This window comes from Monopterus albus, mitochondrion (assembly GCF_001952655.1).
Source record: "Monopterus albus mitochondrion, complete genome".
Lineage (NCBI taxonomy): Eukaryota > Metazoa > Chordata > Actinopteri > Synbranchiformes > Synbranchidae > Monopterus > Monopterus albus.
Window position 1 is genome coordinate 1 of NC_003192.1, and position 16,622 is coordinate 16,622.

General features: G+C 43.9%; 13 protein-coding genes and 24 non-coding genes across 37 annotated transcripts, besides 1 other annotated feature; 28 read left to right on the forward strand and 9 right to left on the reverse strand. All coding sequences in view use genetic code 2, as the record gives it.

Moving 5' to 3' along the window:
- On the forward strand, positions 1 to 68 carry KEF76_t01. Its single transcript has one exon. It is a non-coding gene; the product is annotated as a tRNA-Phe (tRNA).
- Positions 69 to 1,011, forward strand: KEF76_r02. The gene has a single exon. It is a non-coding gene; the product is annotated as a s-rRNA (ribosomal RNA).
- On the forward strand, positions 1,012 to 1,083 carry KEF76_t02. Its single transcript has one exon. It is a non-coding gene; the product is annotated as a tRNA-Val (tRNA).
- Positions 1,084 to 2,762, forward strand: KEF76_r01. The gene has a single exon. It is a non-coding gene; the product is annotated as a l-rRNA (ribosomal RNA).
- KEF76_t03 lies at positions 2,763 to 2,836 on the forward strand. The gene has a single exon. It is a non-coding gene; the product is annotated as a tRNA-Leu (tRNA).
- ND1 (NADH dehydrogenase subunit 1) lies at positions 2,837 to 3,811 on the forward strand. The gene has a single exon. The coding sequence runs from the start codon at positions 2,837 to 2,839 to the stop codon at positions 3,809 to 3,811; it is 975 nt and encodes a 324-aa protein (NP_443645.1).
- A 5-nt stretch (positions 3,812 to 3,816) lies between these two features.
- On the forward strand, positions 3,817 to 3,886 carry KEF76_t04. The gene has a single exon. It is a non-coding gene; the product is annotated as a tRNA-Ile (tRNA).
- Positions 3,887 to 3,889: 3 nt separating this feature from the next.
- On the reverse strand, positions 3,890 to 3,960 carry KEF76_t05. Its single transcript has one exon. It is a non-coding gene; the product is annotated as a tRNA-Gln (tRNA).
- On the forward strand, positions 3,960 to 4,029 carry KEF76_t06. Its single transcript has one exon. It is a non-coding gene; the product is annotated as a tRNA-Met (tRNA).
- A 3-nt stretch (positions 4,030 to 4,032) lies between these two features.
- On the forward strand, positions 4,033 to 5,084 carry ND2 (NADH dehydrogenase subunit 2). The gene has a single exon. A coding segment is annotated over exon 1 (1,052 nt).
- On the forward strand, positions 5,085 to 5,155 carry KEF76_t07. The gene has a single exon. It is a non-coding gene; the product is annotated as a tRNA-Trp (tRNA).
- A 1-nt stretch (position 5,156) lies between these two features.
- On the reverse strand, positions 5,157 to 5,225 carry KEF76_t08. The gene has a single exon. It is a non-coding gene; the product is annotated as a tRNA-Ala (tRNA).
- A 1-nt stretch (position 5,226) lies between these two features.
- KEF76_t09 lies at positions 5,227 to 5,299 on the reverse strand. Its single transcript has one exon. It is a non-coding gene; the product is annotated as a tRNA-Asn (tRNA).
- A 30-nt stretch (positions 5,300 to 5,329) lies between these two features.
- KEF76_t10 lies at positions 5,330 to 5,392 on the reverse strand. Its single transcript has one exon. It is a non-coding gene; the product is annotated as a tRNA-Cys (tRNA).
- Positions 5,393 to 5,459, reverse strand: KEF76_t11. The gene has a single exon. It is a non-coding gene; the product is annotated as a tRNA-Tyr (tRNA).
- Position 5,460: 1 nt separating this feature from the next.
- COX1 (cytochrome c oxidase subunit I) lies at positions 5,461 to 7,017 on the forward strand. The gene has a single exon. It carries the CDS (start codon positions 5,461 to 5,463, stop codon positions 7,015 to 7,017), a length of 1,557 nt encoding a protein of 518 aa, NP_443647.1.
- On the reverse strand, positions 7,009 to 7,079 carry KEF76_t12. Its single transcript has one exon. It is a non-coding gene; the product is annotated as a tRNA-Ser (tRNA).
- Positions 7,080 to 7,081: 2 nt separating this feature from the next.
- On the forward strand, positions 7,082 to 7,149 carry KEF76_t13. Its single transcript has one exon. It is a non-coding gene; the product is annotated as a tRNA-Asp (tRNA).
- Positions 7,150 to 7,153: 4 nt separating this feature from the next.
- COX2 (cytochrome c oxidase subunit II) lies at positions 7,154 to 7,844 on the forward strand. Its single transcript has one exon. A coding segment is annotated over exon 1 (691 nt).
- Positions 7,845 to 7,917, forward strand: KEF76_t14. The gene has a single exon. It is a non-coding gene; the product is annotated as a tRNA-Lys (tRNA).
- Position 7,918: 1 nt separating this feature from the next.
- ATP8 (ATP synthase F0 subunit 8) lies at positions 7,919 to 8,083 on the forward strand. The gene has a single exon. It carries the CDS (start codon positions 7,919 to 7,921, stop codon positions 8,081 to 8,083), a length of 165 nt encoding a protein of 54 aa, NP_443649.1.
- On the forward strand, positions 8,077 to 8,759 carry ATP6 (ATP synthase F0 subunit 6). The gene has a single exon. A coding segment is annotated over exon 1 (683 nt).
- Positions 8,760 to 9,543, forward strand: COX3 (cytochrome c oxidase subunit III). Its single transcript has one exon. A coding segment is annotated over exon 1 (784 nt).
- On the forward strand, positions 9,544 to 9,612 carry KEF76_t15. The gene has a single exon. It is a non-coding gene; the product is annotated as a tRNA-Gly (tRNA).
- ND3 (NADH dehydrogenase subunit 3) lies at positions 9,613 to 9,961 on the forward strand. The gene has a single exon. A coding segment is annotated over exon 1 (349 nt).
- On the forward strand, positions 9,962 to 10,030 carry KEF76_t16. The gene has a single exon. It is a non-coding gene; the product is annotated as a tRNA-Arg (tRNA).
- Positions 10,031 to 10,327, forward strand: ND4L (NADH dehydrogenase subunit 4L). Its single transcript has one exon. It carries the CDS (start codon positions 10,031 to 10,033, stop codon positions 10,325 to 10,327), a length of 297 nt encoding a protein of 98 aa, NP_443653.1.
- On the forward strand, positions 10,321 to 11,701 carry ND4 (NADH dehydrogenase subunit 4). Its single transcript has one exon. A coding segment is annotated over exon 1 (1,381 nt).
- On the forward strand, positions 11,702 to 11,770 carry KEF76_t17. The gene has a single exon. It is a non-coding gene; the product is annotated as a tRNA-His (tRNA).
- KEF76_t18 lies at positions 11,771 to 11,837 on the forward strand. The gene has a single exon. It is a non-coding gene; the product is annotated as a tRNA-Ser (tRNA).
- Position 11,838: 1 nt separating this feature from the next.
- KEF76_t19 lies at positions 11,839 to 11,910 on the forward strand. The gene has a single exon. It is a non-coding gene; the product is annotated as a tRNA-Leu (tRNA).
- ND5 (NADH dehydrogenase subunit 5) lies at positions 11,911 to 13,746 on the forward strand. The gene has a single exon. It carries the CDS (start codon positions 11,911 to 11,913, stop codon positions 13,744 to 13,746), a length of 1,836 nt encoding a protein of 611 aa, NP_443655.1.
- Positions 13,743 to 14,264, reverse strand: ND6 (NADH dehydrogenase subunit 6). Its single transcript has one exon. It carries the CDS (start codon positions 14,262 to 14,264, stop codon positions 13,743 to 13,745), a length of 522 nt encoding a protein of 173 aa, NP_443656.1.
- On the reverse strand, positions 14,265 to 14,333 carry KEF76_t20. The gene has a single exon. It is a non-coding gene; the product is annotated as a tRNA-Glu (tRNA).
- Positions 14,334 to 14,338: 5 nt separating this feature from the next.
- Positions 14,339 to 15,476, forward strand: CYTB (cytochrome b). The gene has a single exon. A coding segment is annotated over exon 1 (1,138 nt).
- Positions 15,477 to 15,547, forward strand: KEF76_t21. The gene has a single exon. It is a non-coding gene; the product is annotated as a tRNA-Thr (tRNA).
- Positions 15,547 to 15,614, reverse strand: KEF76_t22. Its single transcript has one exon. It is a non-coding gene; the product is annotated as a tRNA-Pro (tRNA).
- Positions 15,615 to 16,622: a D loop (control region).

The following is a 16,622-nucleotide window of genomic DNA, read 5'->3' on the forward strand; positions in this document are numbered from 1 at the left end:
GCTAGCGTAGCTTAAATTAAAGCATAACACTGAAGATGTTAAAATAGGCCTAAAAAGCCTCGAAAGCACAAAGGTTTGGTCCTGGCTTTATCATCAACTATAACTAAACTTACACATGCAAGTATCCGCACCCCCGTGAGAATGCCCTTAACCCTCGTTCAGGGTAGAGGAGCTGGTATCAGGCACACTCCCTGTAGCCCAAGACACCTTGTTTAGCCACATCCCCAAGGAAAACCAGCAGTGATAAACATTAAGCCATTAGTGAAAACTTGACTCAGTTAAAGTTAAAAGGGTCGGTCAAACTCGTGCCAGCCACCGCGGTTATACAAGAGACTCAAGTTGATGACAGACGGCGTAAAGAGTGGTTAAGAAAATCCCAAACTAAAGCCAAATTTTCTCCTCGCTGTTATACGCACCCGAGACATAAGAAGTACTATCACGAAAGTAGCTTTATATAATCTGACCCCACGAAAGCTATGGTACAAACTGAGATTAGATACCTCACTATGCATAGCCATAAACAATAATAAACCCTAATATCCCTATTCGCCTGGGAATTACGAGCCTCAGCTTAAAACCCAAAGGACTTGGCGGTGCTTAAGACCCACCTAGAGGAGCCTGTTCTATAACCGATAATCCCCGTTAAACCTCACCCTCTCTTGCTTTTCCCGTCTATATACCGCCGTCGTCAGCTTACCCCTAAGGGTTCAACAGTAAGCAAAATTGGTCCCTCCCCAAAACGTCAGGTCGAGGTGTAGCGAATGAGGGGGGAAGAAATGGGCTACATTCTCTAACCCTAGCAGATACGAAAAATGAACTGAAAACACATTTGAAGACGGATTTAGAAGTAAATAGAAAATAGAGTGTTCTATTGAAACCGGCCCTAAAGCGCGTACACACCGCCCGTCACTCTCCCCAAACAATCACATCACCCTAACTAAAACACTATCAGCCAAAGAGGGGAGACAAGTCGTAACATGGTAAGTGTACCGGAAGGTGCACTTGGATAATCAAAACGTAGCTTAAAAGTCAAGGCCCTTCCCTTACACTGAAGAGATATTTGTGCAAATCAAATCGTTTTGATGCCAAACAGCTAGCTTCTAACCAAAAACAACAAACAATTAATAATAACCCCACATTAATTACCCAAAAAACCAATAAATCATTCTACCCATTTAGTATGTGCGACAGAAAAAGAAATTTAAGCTATAGAAAAAGTACCGCAAGGGAAAGCTGAAAAAGAAATGAAACAAATCAGTCAAGCAAAAAAAAGCAGAGACTCATCCTCGTACCTTTTGCATCATGAATTAGTTAGACACCCCAAGCAAAGAGACCTATAGTTTGTTTCCCCGAAACTAAGTGAGCTACTCCGAGACAGCCTAATAATAGGGCGAACCCGTCTCTGTGGCAAAAGAGTGGGGAGAGCTCCGAGTAGAGGTGACAGATCTACCGAACTTAGTTATAGCTGGTTGCCTGAGAACTGAATATAAGTTCAGCCTCCCAGCTTCTCTACACACTATCACACCCAGACAGTTACTAAAGAACACCGAGAGCGTAAGTTAAAGGGGGAACAGCTCCTTTAACATAAGATACAACTTTATCAGAAGGATAAAGATCATAATAATCAAGGTACCAACTTTTCGTAGGCCTAAAAGCAGCCATCCTTATAGAAAGCGTCAAAGCTCAAATACCCCTTCCACCCCTTATTACGATAGCCAATCTAACTCCTCTAATACTACCAGGCTTTTTCATGCCCACATGAAAGTAATTATGCTAATATGAGTAATAAGAGAGCTCGCCTCTCTCCCCACACAAGTGTAAATCGAAACAAACCCCAACCGAAAATTAATGGCCCCAAAAAAAGAGGGGATTGAATAACTAATAGATTACTAGAAAAACAACCAACAATCATCCATTAATCTTACACCAGCGTGTGATAAAGGAAAGACTAAACCAATGAGAAGGAACTCGGCAAACACCTCAGGCCTCGCCTGTTTACCAAAAACATCACCTCCTGCAAACTTTATGTATATAGGAGGCATTGCCTGCCCAGTGACACATGTTTAACGGCCGCGGTATCCTAACCGTGCAAAGGTAGCGTAATCACTTGTCTTTTAATTGAAGACCTGTATGAATGGCATAACGAAGGCTTAACTGTCTCCTCTTTAAAGTCAATAAAATTGATCTCCCCGTGCAGAAGCGGGGATTACACCATAAGACGAGAAGACCCTGTGGAGCTTTAGACGCTAAAGCAGCCCACGAACTAACCTTGTCATAAACAAGTTATTAACCAGTGAAACCCTGCTTCCCTGTCTTCGGTTGGGGCGACCAGGAGAAACTAAAAAACTCTCCCGAGGAGTAGGAAGACTCTTCCCAAAACCAAGAGCCACACCTCTAATAATTAGAACTTCTAACCATAATAGACCCGGAATACCCGATCTTCGAACAAAGTTACCCCAGGGATAACAGCGCAATCCCCTTTTAGAGCCCGTATCGACAAGGGGGTTTACGACCTCGATGTTGGATCAGGACACCCCAATGGTGCAGCCGCTATTAAAGGTTCGTTTGTTCAACGATTAAAGTCCTACGTGATCTGAGTTCAGACCGGAGTAATCCAGGTCAGTTTCTATCTATGATACAGTTTTTTCCAGTACGAAAGGACCAAAAAAACAAGGTCCCTGCCTTAAGCACACCTTATTCTACCTCAATGAACCCAAATCAATTGACGTTAGAAAGTAACTTAAAATCTTAGACTAAGATATTCTGATGTGGCAGAACCCGGTCCTGCAATAGTCCTAAGCACTTTCCCGTGGAGGTTCAAATCCTCTCATCAAAAATGCTTCCTACCATTATAAACTACATTATTAACCCCCTCGCCTTGATTATTCCCATCCTCTTAGCCGTCGCACTACTAACTCTCCTAGAACGAAAAATTATTGGATATATACAACTACGAAAAGGTCCCAACATTGTTGGACCCTACGGCCTACTTCAACCCATTGCTGACGGGCTAAAACTCTTTGTTAAAGAACCTATCCTCCCCTCAACCTCATCCCAAATTCTATTTATCCTTTCCCCTATGTTAGCCCTCACCCTCGCCCTTACCTTATGAGCCCCCCTCCCCCTCCCTTCTCCAGCCGCCGACCTGAACCTAAACATTCTGTTCATCCTGGCTCTCTCCAGCCTCACCGTATACTCACTTTTAGGTTCAGGCTGAGCATCAAACTCAAAATATGCCCTCATTGGAGCGCTACGAGCAGTAGCCCAAACTATTTCATATGAAGTTACACTTGGCCTTCTCCTCCTATGCATTATCATTTTATCTGGCGGATTCAACCTTGAAACCTTCAACGTTACCCAAGAAAATATATGACTAATCCTCCCCTCCTGGCCTCTTGCTGCAATATGATATGTCTCCACCCTTGCAGAAACCAACCGATCCCCATTCGACCTGACAGAGGGCGAATCTGAACTAGTCTCTGGCTTCAACGTAGAATATGCTGGGGGCCCCTTCGCCTTATTTTTTCTGGCAGAATACGCCAATATTCTCCTAATAAATACCCTCTCAGTCATTCTTTTCCTTGGCTCCTCTAACACCCTCTTCTCTCCAGAACTAATAACCACTAATCTAATAACCAAAACAGCCCTCCTCTCAATCCTATTCCTATGAGTCCGAGCCTCATACCCACGATTTCGTTACGACCAACTTATACACCTAACCTGAAAGAGTTTTCTCCCCCTTACCCTGGCCATAGTAATCTGACACTTAGCCCTCCCAATTGCCCTCACTGGGCTTCCTCCCCAACTTTAGGGCCTAGAGCCGTGCCTGAATTAAAGGACCACTTTGATAGAGTGGATTATGAAGGTTAAACTCCATCCGACTCTTAAATTAGAAAAAAGGGTCTCGAACCCTCCCCAAAGAGCTCAAAACTCTTTGTGCTTCCACTACACCACTTTCTAGCAAGGTCAGCTAAAACTAAGCTATTGGGCCCATACCCCAAAAATGAAGATTAACCCCTTCCCATGCAAAACATGAACCCTTACCTGTTAATCGTTCTGTTAACCAGCCTCGGACTAGGCACAGCCCTTACCCTCTCTAGCACCCATTGACTCCTCGCCTGACTTGGGTTAGAAGTAGGCACCCTTGCTATCCTCCCCCTAATAGCCCAACCTCACCACCCCCGAGCCACCGAGGCCGCAACTAAATATTTCATCGTTCAAGCCACTGCAGCAGCTACACTTCTTTTCGCTGCCATCAACAACGCATGACTCCAAGGACACTGAGACATTCAACACATATCCCACCCCCTCTTCACTTCAATAATTACCTTAGCTCTCTTACTAAAACTAGGCCTAGCTCCTATACACACATGAATGCCTGAAGTAATCCAAGGAGTGAGCCTAAATACAGGACTTATCGTCTCTACATGACAAAAAATTGCCCCTTTCATCCTTCTCCTACAAATCAAACAAATCCACCCACCCCTTTTAACCATTATTGGCCTAGCCTCTATTCTCATTGGGGGCTGAGGTGGCTTAAATCAAACACAACTGCGGAAAATCCTAGCCTACTCTTCAATTGCCCACTTGGGGTGAATAGTACTAATTTTACAACACTCTACTGCGCTCGCTACCTTCGCTCTACTTATTTACATCTTCATAACCTCAGCAACATTCATTACTCTTAAGAAATGTAAAGCCACTACCATCAATATGTTAACAACCACCTGAACAAAAGCTCCTACCATTACTTTAGTTGCCCCCCTTATACTCCTATCTCTAGGAGGACTTCCCCCCCTCTCCGGCTTCGCACCAAAATGATTTATTCTTCAAGAGCTCACTCAACAAAACTTTATTCCTCACGCCTCTATTGCTGCCCTAGCAGCCCTTCTTAGCCTTTACTACTACCTCCGCCTCTCTTACTCAATTACCCTTTCCCTCTCCCCAAACAACCTGCCAGAGTGCCTGCAATGACGAGTAAATTACCCTATCTCCACCCCTCTTTCCTCCGCCCTCCCTGCCGCCCTAGCTTTAACCCTCTTTTTATTACCACTAACCCCTTCAGCCCTAACCTTAATCATTTAAGGAACTTAGGCTAATACTAGACCAGGGGCCTTCAAAGCCCCCAGTGAGGGTGAAATCCCCCCAGTCCCTGATAAGACTTGCGGGATACTACCCCACATCTCCTGCATGCAAAACAGACACTTTCATTAAGCTAAAGCCTTCCTAGAAAGGCAGGCCTCGATCCTACAAAATCTTAGTTAACAGCTAAGCGCTCAAACCAACAAGCGTCTTCCTATTTTCTCCGCCTCCTTAAAAAAGGCGGAGAAAACCCGGGCAGTTGTTAGTTGCCTCTTAAGATTTGCAATCTTATGTGTAACACCTCCGAGTTTGGAAAGAGGAGGCCTTACACCTCCGTATAGGGATTTACAGTCCCCCACTTACTCAGCCATCTTACCTGTGACAATTACACGCTGATTCTTCTCAACCAACCACAAAGACATTGGCACCCTATATCTAGTATTCGGTGCCTGAGCAGGCATAGTAGGCATAGCCCTGAGCCTATTAATTCGAGCCGAACTCTGCCAGCCCGGCTCCCTCCTAGGGGATGACCAAATCTACAATGTTATTGTAACAGCGCATGCATTTATTATAATCTTCTTTATAGTAATACCTATCATAATCGGGGGCTTTGGAAACTGGTTAGTCCCACTAATAATCGGGGCCCCAGACATAGCCTTTCCCCGAATAAACAACATAAGCTTTTGACTCCTCCCCCCCTCTTTTCTATTACTCTTAGCCTCCGCCGGCATTGAAGCCGGGGCGGGAACAGGTTGAACTGTCTACCCCCCTCTCGCTGGAAACCTTGCTCACGCAGGCGCCTCTGTTGACCTTACAATCTTCTCCTTACACCTAGCAGGTGTTTCTTCAATTCTTGGGGCCATCAACTTTATCACAACCATCATCAACATAAAACCTCCCGCAATTTCTCAGTATCAAACCCCCCTATTCGTATGATCTGTCATAATCACAGCCATTCTTCTCCTTCTATCGCTCCCTGTGCTAGCAGCCGGAATTACAATATTACTAACGGACCGAAACCTTAACACAACTTTCTTTGACCCTGCTGGAGGGGGGGACCCCATCCTGTACCAACACCTATTCTGATTCTTCGGCCACCCTGAAGTATATATCTTGATTCTTCCAGGCTTTGGAATAATCTCTCATATCGTTACCTTTTATGCTGGTAAAAAAGAACCTTTCGGCTATATAGGGATAGTGTGAGCAATAATAGCCATTGGCCTACTAGGCTTTATTGTTTGAGCTCATCATATATTCACAGTCGGGATAGACGTTGACACACGAGCCTACTTTACCTCCGCTACAATAATTATCGCAATTCCTACCGGGGTAAAAGTCTTTAGCTGACTTGCTACCCTCCACGGGGGACAAATCAAATGAGAAACCCCCCTCCTCTGAGCTTTAGGTTTTATTTTCCTCTTCACAATAGGAGGCCTAACAGGTGTTGTCTTAGCCAACTCTTCACTAGACATTATACTTCATGACACCTATTATGTAGTAGCCCACTTCCATTATGTATTATCAATAGGCGCCGTATTTGCAATCTTTGCTGCCTTCGCACACTGATTCCCCCTGTTCTCAGGCTACACCCTCCATAACGTCTGAACAAAAATCCACTTCGGCGTAATGTTCGTTGGTGTCAACCTCACTTTCTTCCCTCAACACTTCCTGGGCCTAGCAGGCATGCCCCGACGATACTCAGACTACCCTGATGCCTACACCTTCTGAAATACGATCTCCTCTTTTGGGTCCCTAATCTCCCTCGTTGCTGTTATCATGTTTCTATTAATTATCTGAGAAGCCTTTGCCGCTAAACGTGAAGTCCTTTCTATCTCACACACTACAACCAATCTTGAATGATTGCACGGCTGCCCTCCCCCCTACCACACATTTGAAGAGCCCGCCTTCGTACAAGTTAACCACCACCGAGAAAGGAAGGAATTGAACCTCCGTATGTTGGTTTCAAGCCAACCACATAACCACTCTGTCACTTTCTTATAAGATTGTAGTAAATCATTACATTGCCTTGTCAGAGCAAAGTTGCAGACTAACCCCCTGCCAATTTTAAATAATGGCATATCCCCTTCAATTAGGCCTACAAGATGCTACTTCCCCTGTAATAGAAGAACTTATTCAATTCCATGACCATACCTTAATAATCGCACTTTTAGTTAGTACTATAGTGTTTTATACCATCCTCACTACAGTAACAACTAAACTCACCAATAAAAACATGCTAGACTCACAAGGAATTGAGACTATCTGAACCATTGCCCCAGCACTAATTCTTATCTTAATCGCTATACCCTCCCTCCGCGTCCTATACATGATGGATGAAGTAAATAATCCTCATCTAACAGTAAAAACTATCGGACACCAATGATACTGAAGCTATGAATATACTGACTACAAAAACCTAGAGTTTGACTCTTACATAATCCCCACACAAGACCTGATTCCTGGTCAATTTCGGCTATTAGAGACAGACCACCGGATGGTAGTCCCAACTGACTCTCCTGTTCGAATGTTAATTACTGCTGATGATGTTATTCACTCCTGAGCTGTGCCAACTCTTGGGGTAAAAATAGACGCAATTCCCGGACGGTTAAATCAAACCACTTTCGTGGTATCCCACCCTGGAGTATTTTATGGCCAATGTTCTGAAATTTGCGGAGCAAACCACAGCTTTATACCAATCTCCGTAGAGGCTATTCCACTTATCCACTTCGAAGACTGATCAACCTCTATACTAGCTAAAATTTCGCTCAGAAGCTAATAGGTTTTAGCATTAACCTTTTAAGTTAACCCTAGGTGATTACCGCTCACCCTTAGCGACATGCCCCAGCTTAATCCTGCTCCTTGGTTCTACATTTTAATCTTCTCATGACTAGTCTTCATTTTAATTATTCCCCATAAAGTGGTTGCCCACACTTACCCAAATCCCCCTACTAGTAAAACTACTGAAAGCCCCAAAACAGAGTCCTGAAGTTGACCATGATAGTAAACTCCTTTAGCCAATTTGAGAGCCCTGTCTTCCTAACCATCCCTTTAATTCTACTCGCACTGATCCTGCCCTGAGCTTTTTACCCCTCCCCCTCTCCACGATGACTAAGCAATCGCACCCTAACCCTTCAAAATTGATTTATTGGTCGGTTCGCAAAACAACTTTTAGCCTCCTCAACCCCTAAAGTCCACCTATGGGCAACTCTCTTAGTCTCTCTAATACTTTATATTATTTCCCTAAATCTCTTAGGAATACTTCCCTATACCTTTACCCCTACAACACAACTATCCATAAATATAGGTCTCGCTGTCCCGCTATGACTAGCTACTGTTCTAGTAGGGTTCCGAAACCAACCCACACTCAGCCTAGCCCACCTTCTTCCAGAAGGCACCCCTACACTACTAGTTCCAGTACTTATTATTATCGAAACAATCAGCTTACTAATCCGCCCCTTCGCCCTAGGAGTACGGCTAACAGCCAACCTCACCGCCGGCCACCTATTAATTCAACTAATTGCCACTGCCACCTTAGCATTCATATCAATTATACCTGCCATCGCCACACTTACATCTATTCTACTGCTCCTGCTAACCCTTTTAGAGATTGCCGTCGCAATAATTCAAGCTTACGTCTTTGTCCTACTTCTAAGCCTTTACTTACAAGAAAATTCCTAATGGCCCATCAAGCACACGCATACCACATAGTTGACCCCAGCCCCTGACCACTAACCGGCGCAATCTCCGCCCTCCTAATAACCTCTGGCCTCGCAACCTGATTCCACTACAAAACCACCACCCTTCTTTTCCTCGGCACAACCCTTCTTCTCCTTACTATGTTCCAATGATGACGAGACATCATCCGAGAAAGTACCTTCCAAGGTCACCATACAACCCCTGTCCAAAAAGGCCTTCGATATGGAATAGTCCTCTTCATCACCTCTGAAGTCTTTTTCTTCATTGGCTTCTTTTGAGCCTTTTACCACTCCAGCCTCGCCCCTGCTATTGAGCTAGGAGGTCTTTGACCCCCTACAGGAATCACCCCTTTAGACCCATTTGAAGTTCCATTACTAAACACAGCTGTTCTCCTCGCCTCCGGAGTAACAGTCACATGAGCCCACCACAGCATCATAGAAGGCGCACGAAAACCAGCCCTTCAAAGCCTAACCCTAACGGTTCTCCTAGGCTTATACTTTACAGCCCTTCAAGCAATAGAATATTATGAGGCCCCCTTTACCCTTGCTGACGGTGTCTACGGCTGCACTTTCTTTGTAGCAACTGGCTTCCATGGCCTGCACGTCATCATCGGAACCACTTTCTTAATAGTCTGCCTACTACGCCACACCCACTACCACTTCACATCAAATCACCACTTCGGCTTCGAAGCCGCAGCCTGATACTGACACTTTGTAGACGTCGTTTGACTATTCCTATATATTTCAATCTACTGATGAGGCTCTTATCTTTCTAGTACAAACAGTATTATTGACTTCCAATCACTAGATTTTGGTTTAACCCCAAAGAAGGATAATAAACTTAATTATTGCATTCATACTAATAACTACACTCATCCCAATAGCTCTTATACTCATCTCATTTTGACTACCAATAATAACCCCCGACTATGAAAAGCTATCACCATACGAATGTGGTTTTGACCCCTTAGGGTCAGCCCGTCTTCCTTTCTCCATCCGCTTTTTCTTGGTAGCTATCCTATTTCTACTATTTGACCTAGAGATTGCCCTCCTCCTCCCCCTCCCTTGAAGTAGCCAACTCCCCCTCCCTAATCACACCTTTTTCTGGGCCTCCACTATCCTAATTTTACTCACCCTTGGCTTAATCTACGAATGACAACAAGGCGGACTAGAATGGGCCGAATAGGTTTTTAGTTTAAACAAAACACTTGATTTCGACTCAAAAGCTTATGGTTTAACCCCATAACTACCTTATGACCCCCATTCAAATAACTTTCTCAACCATGTTCCTCCTTGGCCTAATAGGCTTAACATTTCACCGAACCCACCTCCTTTCGGCCCTATTATGTCTTGAAAGCATAATATTATCGCTATTCCTGGCAACTTCCTTATGAGCCCTACAACTAAGTACCATTAACATCGCAACTGTCCCCATACTACTCCTAGCTTTCTCAGCCTGTGAAGCAAGCTCTGGCCTAGCCCTACTAGTTGCCACTGCCCGCACCCATGGCTCTGACCACATACAAAACCTCAACCTCCTGCAGTGTTAAAAATTCTTATTCCAACCCTCCTCCTCATTCCAACCTCCTGACTTGCCAAAGCCAAATGACTATGGCCAACCACTCTCCTCCATAGTTTCATTATCACACTATTCAGTCTCGCCTGGCTGAAAAACACCTCCGAAACAAACTGATCTACGCTTAACCCCTACATAGCAACAGACCCCCTATCTTCCCCACTTTTGACCCTCACTTGTTGGCTACTCCCCCTGATAATTCTCGCTAGCCAAAATCACCTTGCACAAGACCCCCTTGTACGACAACGCATCTATATTACCCTACTAGTGACCCTTCAACTCTCCCTGATTATAGCTTTTGCTGCTACTGAGCTCACCATATTCTATGTTATATTTGAAACAACTTTAATCCCAACACTTATCCTCATCACACGATGGGGCAACCAGATAGAACGCCTCAATGCCGGAACATACTTTTTGTTTTATACCTTAGCCAGCTCTCTCCCCCTCTTAATTACCCTCTTAGCTTTACAAAATAAAACGGGTACCCTATCCCTACTGATTATTCAACTATTAGGTCCAATCCCTATCTCCCCCTATGTCAACATTATTTGATGAACCACCTCTCTCCTGGCCTTCTTAGTAAAGATGCCTCTCTATGGGGTCCACCTCTGACTCCCCAAAGCCCACGTAGAGGCCCCAATCGCAGGCTCAATAATCCTTGCCGCCGTCTTATTAAAGCTAGGCGGTTACGGAATGATACGAATGATACTAATTCTTAGCCCCCTAGCCAAAGAACTATGCTACCCATTTATTATTCTAGCCCTATGAGGAGTACTTATAACTAGCTCAATTTGCCTTCGCCAAACTGACCTTAAATCACTAATTGCTTATTCCTCTGTAAGCCACATAGGCCTTGTCGCTGCAGCTATCCTCATCCAAACCCCCTGAGGCCTTACCGGAGCCCTCATCCTTATAATTGCCCATGGCCTCACCTCTTCCGCCCTATTCTGCCTAGCAAATACTAATTACGAACGCACCCACAGCCGCACAATAATCCTTACTCGGGGCTCACAAATAATCCTACCTTTAATAGCAACATGATGATTAATCACCTGTTTAGCTAACCTCGCCCTACCCCCACTCCCTAACCTCATAGGAGAACTAATCATTATCTCAGCCCTACTTGGCTGGTCATGATGAACTATTATCTTTACTGGGGCAGGGGCACTAATTACTGCCACCTACTCCCTCTACATATACCTAATAACCCAACGAGGGCCAGTCCCAAACCATATAATCTCAATAAACCCCTCTCACTCACGAGAGCACTTACTACTCACCCTCCACCTCTTACCCCTCCTCCTCCTAGTCTTTAAGCCTACGACTATCTGAGGGTCGGCCTACTGTAAAGGTAGTTTAACAAAAACATTAGATTGTGATTCTAAATATAGAGGTTTGAACCCTCTCATTCACCGAGCGGGTTTGCAACAATAATAACTGCTAACTTAATATTGCCCTGGTTAAAATCCAAGGCCCCCTCAAACTTCTGTAGGACAGAAGTAATCCACTGGTTTTAGGAACCACCTTTCCTTGGTGCAACTCCAAGCAGAAGTTATGCCCTCTCTTCACATCATCTTAACCACAAGCTTTATTATTACCTTGGTAATCTTAATCTCTCCTGTCTTTACCTCTATTCTATATAAATCTCTAAACCCCAACTGACACACACACCACATCAAAACAGCCGTCAAAATAGCCTTCTTTACTAGCCTTCTCCCCCTTTTCTTGCACCTGCACACAGGTACAGAACTTACAATCACTAACCTACACTGAATAAATATTATAACCTTTGACATCAACACTAGCTTTAAACTAGACCACCTCTCCATTACATTTGTCCCCATTGCTCTATACGTAACCTGAGCCATCTTAGAATTCGCATCCTGATACATAAAATCTGACCCAAACATCAACCAGTTCTTTAAATTCCTCCTCATTTTCCTCATTGCCATAGTCACCCTTGTGACCGCGAATAATATATTTCAACTATTCATTGGGTGAGAGGGAGTAGGAATTATATCCTTCCTACTCATTGGCTGATGATGAGCCCGAGCAGACGCAAACACCGCTGCACTTCAAGCAGTCCTTTACAACCGAGTTGGAGATGTTGGACTTATTTTTGCACTAGGATGAATAGCCACCAACTTAAACTCTTGAGAAATACAACAAATATTTATTACAGCCAAATCCCTAGATATAAATGCACCCCTCATTGGACTAATCCTTGCAGCCACGGGAAAATCTGCTCAATTTGGCCTACATCCTTGACTCCCATCTGCCATAGAAGGCCCCACTCCTGTCTCTGCCCTACTTCACTCAAGCACAATAGTTGTCGCAGGTATTTTTCTTCTTGTACGTCTAAGCCCTCTCATACAAGACAACCCCTTCGCCCTAACTACCTGCCTTATCCTAGGCGCACTCACTACACTATTCACCACAATTTGTGCTTTAACACAGAACGACATTAAAAAAATCATTGCATTTTCCACATCCAGCCAACTAGGCCTAATAATAGTTACTATCGGCCTAAACCAACCATATCTTGCCTTTCTACACATTTGCACCCACGCCTTTTTCAAAGCAATACTCTTCCTCTGCTCCGGTGTTATTATTCACGCCCTAAATAACGAACAAGATATTCGAAAAATAGGAGGCCTTCACTATTTAATCCCCACTACCACCTCCTGCCTTACTATTGGAAGCCTAGCCCTGATAGGAACCCCCTTCCTAGCGGGCTTCTTCTCAAAAGACGCCATCATTGAAGCCCTAAACAACTCTTACCTTAACGCCTGAGCCCTTGCCCTCACCCTTCTAGCTACCTCTCTTACCGCCGCGTACAGCTTACGAATAATCTTTTTTGTTAACATAAATTTTCCCCGGTTTCCAGCCCTCTCCCCTATCAACGAAAACATTAAATCTATTACCAACCCCCTCAAACGACTTGCATGAGGAACCATTTTAGCCGGGCTCCTAATAACTTGCGCAGTCCTCCCTCCCAAGCCCCCTATGCTATCCATACCCCCCTACATCAAACTAACTGCCTTAGTAATTACTATTTTAGGCCTCACCATTGCCCTAGAGCTCGCCCTTTTTACTAACAAACAACGTCCCTACATACCAAAACAATACTTCTACTTCTCTACCATACTAGGCTATTACCCCACAATCATACACCGCTTCTTCCCCTATACCTTCCTAAAACTAAGCCAAACCATTGCTACTATAACCATCGACCAGACCTGGTTGGAAAAAACAGGCCCTAAAACTATTACCTCTCTAAACCTCTCCCTTGCAACAACCACAAGCAACATCCAAAAAGGTATAATCAAAACATTTCTCTCCCTATTCTTCACCACATTAATAATTATCATTTTACTAAACTACTATTAGACCGTCCGTAGCCCTCCCCGACTTACACCTCGAACCAGCTCCAACACAACAAATAAAGTGAGCAACAGGCCCAAACCCCCCAACACTAACATTCAACCTCCCACATCATGTATCGCAGCAACCCCTATTATATCCCCCCGCAACACAAGCAACTCCCCCGATTCATCTAAAATCCCCCCTCAAAACCCACTTCACTTCCCTAATAACACCTTCCACGCACATCCGACCCCAAGCACATATGCCGCTACATATATTTTAACCGACCGATTGCCCCACCCATAAGGATATGGCTCCGCAGAGAGAGCCGCAGAAAAAGCAAACACCACTATCATCCCCCCTAAATAAATTAAAAAAAAGACCAGCGGTAAAAAAGAACCCCCAAAACAAATCAACACCCCACAACCTACCCCCGATACCATAACCAGCCCTATGGCCGCAAAATACGGTGACGGATTTGAAGCAACACCAACTGATCCCACCATTAAACCAAATAAGAGCACACACACAAGATATGACATAATTCCTGTTAGGACTTTAACCAAAACTAATGGCTTGAAAAACCACCGTTGTATTTCAACTACAAGAATTAGTAATGGCCCTACGAAAACGACATCCTTTATTAAAAATCATCAACGGCGCATTGATTGACCTCCCCTCCCCATCAAACATCTCCGCCTGATGAAACTTTGGTTCCCTCTTAGGCCTCTGTTTGACCCTACAAATCCTCACTGGCATCCTCCTCACTATGCACTACTCAGCAGACATCTCTACCGCTTTTGCATCAGTAGCCCACATCTGCCGAGATGTAAACAACGGCTGACTTATTCGAGCCCTACATGCAAACGGCGCCTCCTTTTTCTTTATCTGCATCTACCTCCACATTGGACGAGGCCTATACTATGGGTCTTACCTCTATAAAGAGACATGACTCTCAGGGGTAGCCCTTCTCCTCTTGCTCATAGCCACTGCCTTTGTAGGCTACGTTCTTCCATGAGGACAAATATCTTACTGAGGTGCCACAGTCATCACTAACCTTTTATCCGCCGCCCCTTATACCGGCCCTCAAATAGTCAACTGAGTTTGAGGGGGCTACTCAGTCGACCACGCCACACTCACTCGCTTCTTCTCATTCCATTTTTTCCTTCCCTTCCTCATTGTAGCCATATCTTTTATCCACCTTATTTTCCTCCACGAAACAGGCTCAAATAACCCTGCAGGCCTTAACTCAAATATAGACAAAATTCCATTTCACCCCTACTACTCCTTTAAAGACTTATTTGGCTATCTCCTATTTTTCCTACTACTAACCCTAATATCGCTATTCTCCCCAAACCTTCTAAGCGACCCAGACAACTTTACCCAAGCAAACTCCCTTATTACACCCCCCCACATCAAACCCGAATGATATTTTCTATTCGCTTACGCAATTTTACGCTCTGTTCCTAGCAAACTAGGCGGAGTAATTGCCCTGGCCGCCTCAATCTTCGTGCTTATACTTGTCCCCTTCCTACACATGTCTAAACAACAAAGCATAACTTTCCGCCCAATCTCCCAACTCGTCTTCTGAACATTAATTGCCACTGTAGCCATCCTTACTTGAATCGGCGGCATACCTGTAGAATACCCATTCATTACCATTGGGCGAGTCGCATCTGTCTTATATTTCTCCCTCTTCCTATTCTTCTTCCCCCTAGCCAGCTGGTATGAAAACAAAACCTTAAAACTCAACTGTAATGATAGCTTAGCTCAAAGCATCGGCCTTGTAAGTCGAAAATTGAAGGTTCAAATCCCTCTCATTACTCAAAAAAAGAAGATTTTAACTTCCACCCCCAACCCCCAAAGCTGGGATTCTATTAAACTATTTTTTGAATTACATGTATGTAATTTCACCATATAACTATATAGACCATATTCATTCAATGCATATCATATAAATTTACATACATGTACTTAAACCATGATTATGTAATAACATTAAATGAACTTTTCCCTTAAAACTTCTTCACAACTAAACAAGAATTAATATAATGAAAAATTCCACTAAATACATTTAAGACCTAACACCTCAATGTATTAGTAAAGTTAAACCAAGTACCCCCATCCCTAACATAGAAAAATAATGCGCAGTAAGAGACCACCAACCAGTCGTATGTCGTAATAACGGTTCTTGATGGTCAGGGACAATAATCGTGGGGGTCACACTCAGTGAATTATTCCTGGCATTTGGTTCCTATTTCAGGTCCATGACTTGGTTCTTCCCTCCACTTTCATTGACGCTTGCATAAGTTAATGGTGGCGATCATTAGACTCGTTACCCAACATGCCGGGCGTTCTTTCCAGCGGGTAAGGGGTTTCCTTTTTTTTTTCTCCTTTCAATTGACATTTCAGAGTGCATTACGGTCAGTAACAGTCAAGGTTGAACATTTTCCTTGAAATAGGACAAACCATGAATGATTTGAAGTCCCAGCTTGATATAAGTACATAACTGATATCACGAGCATAAGGTTACTGGTCTTTCCGCTGAATTCTCTATGAGATGCCCCCCCTTTCCGCGCGTAAACCCCCCTACCCCCCAATACTCCTAAGATCGTTAGCATTCTGAAACCCCCGGAACAGAAAGTATCTCAAAGTATTTAACAAATAGTCACCCCCCTAGAATTTCCAAAAATAACTGCCTCTTTCCCCAGACATTATATTCATTACAAAAACTTCTTTTTCCCACCCATCACGCTCATTTATATTATTAACAAAATTAATTTACCCACATACTGCCATTGACCTAAACTCCCCTAAAAATAAAACCTTTTTTTCTATTTGCCCTAAAAACTTATTGCTCAAAATGTGCCCCCTTGTGCAATATTTAAAATACTTAAACC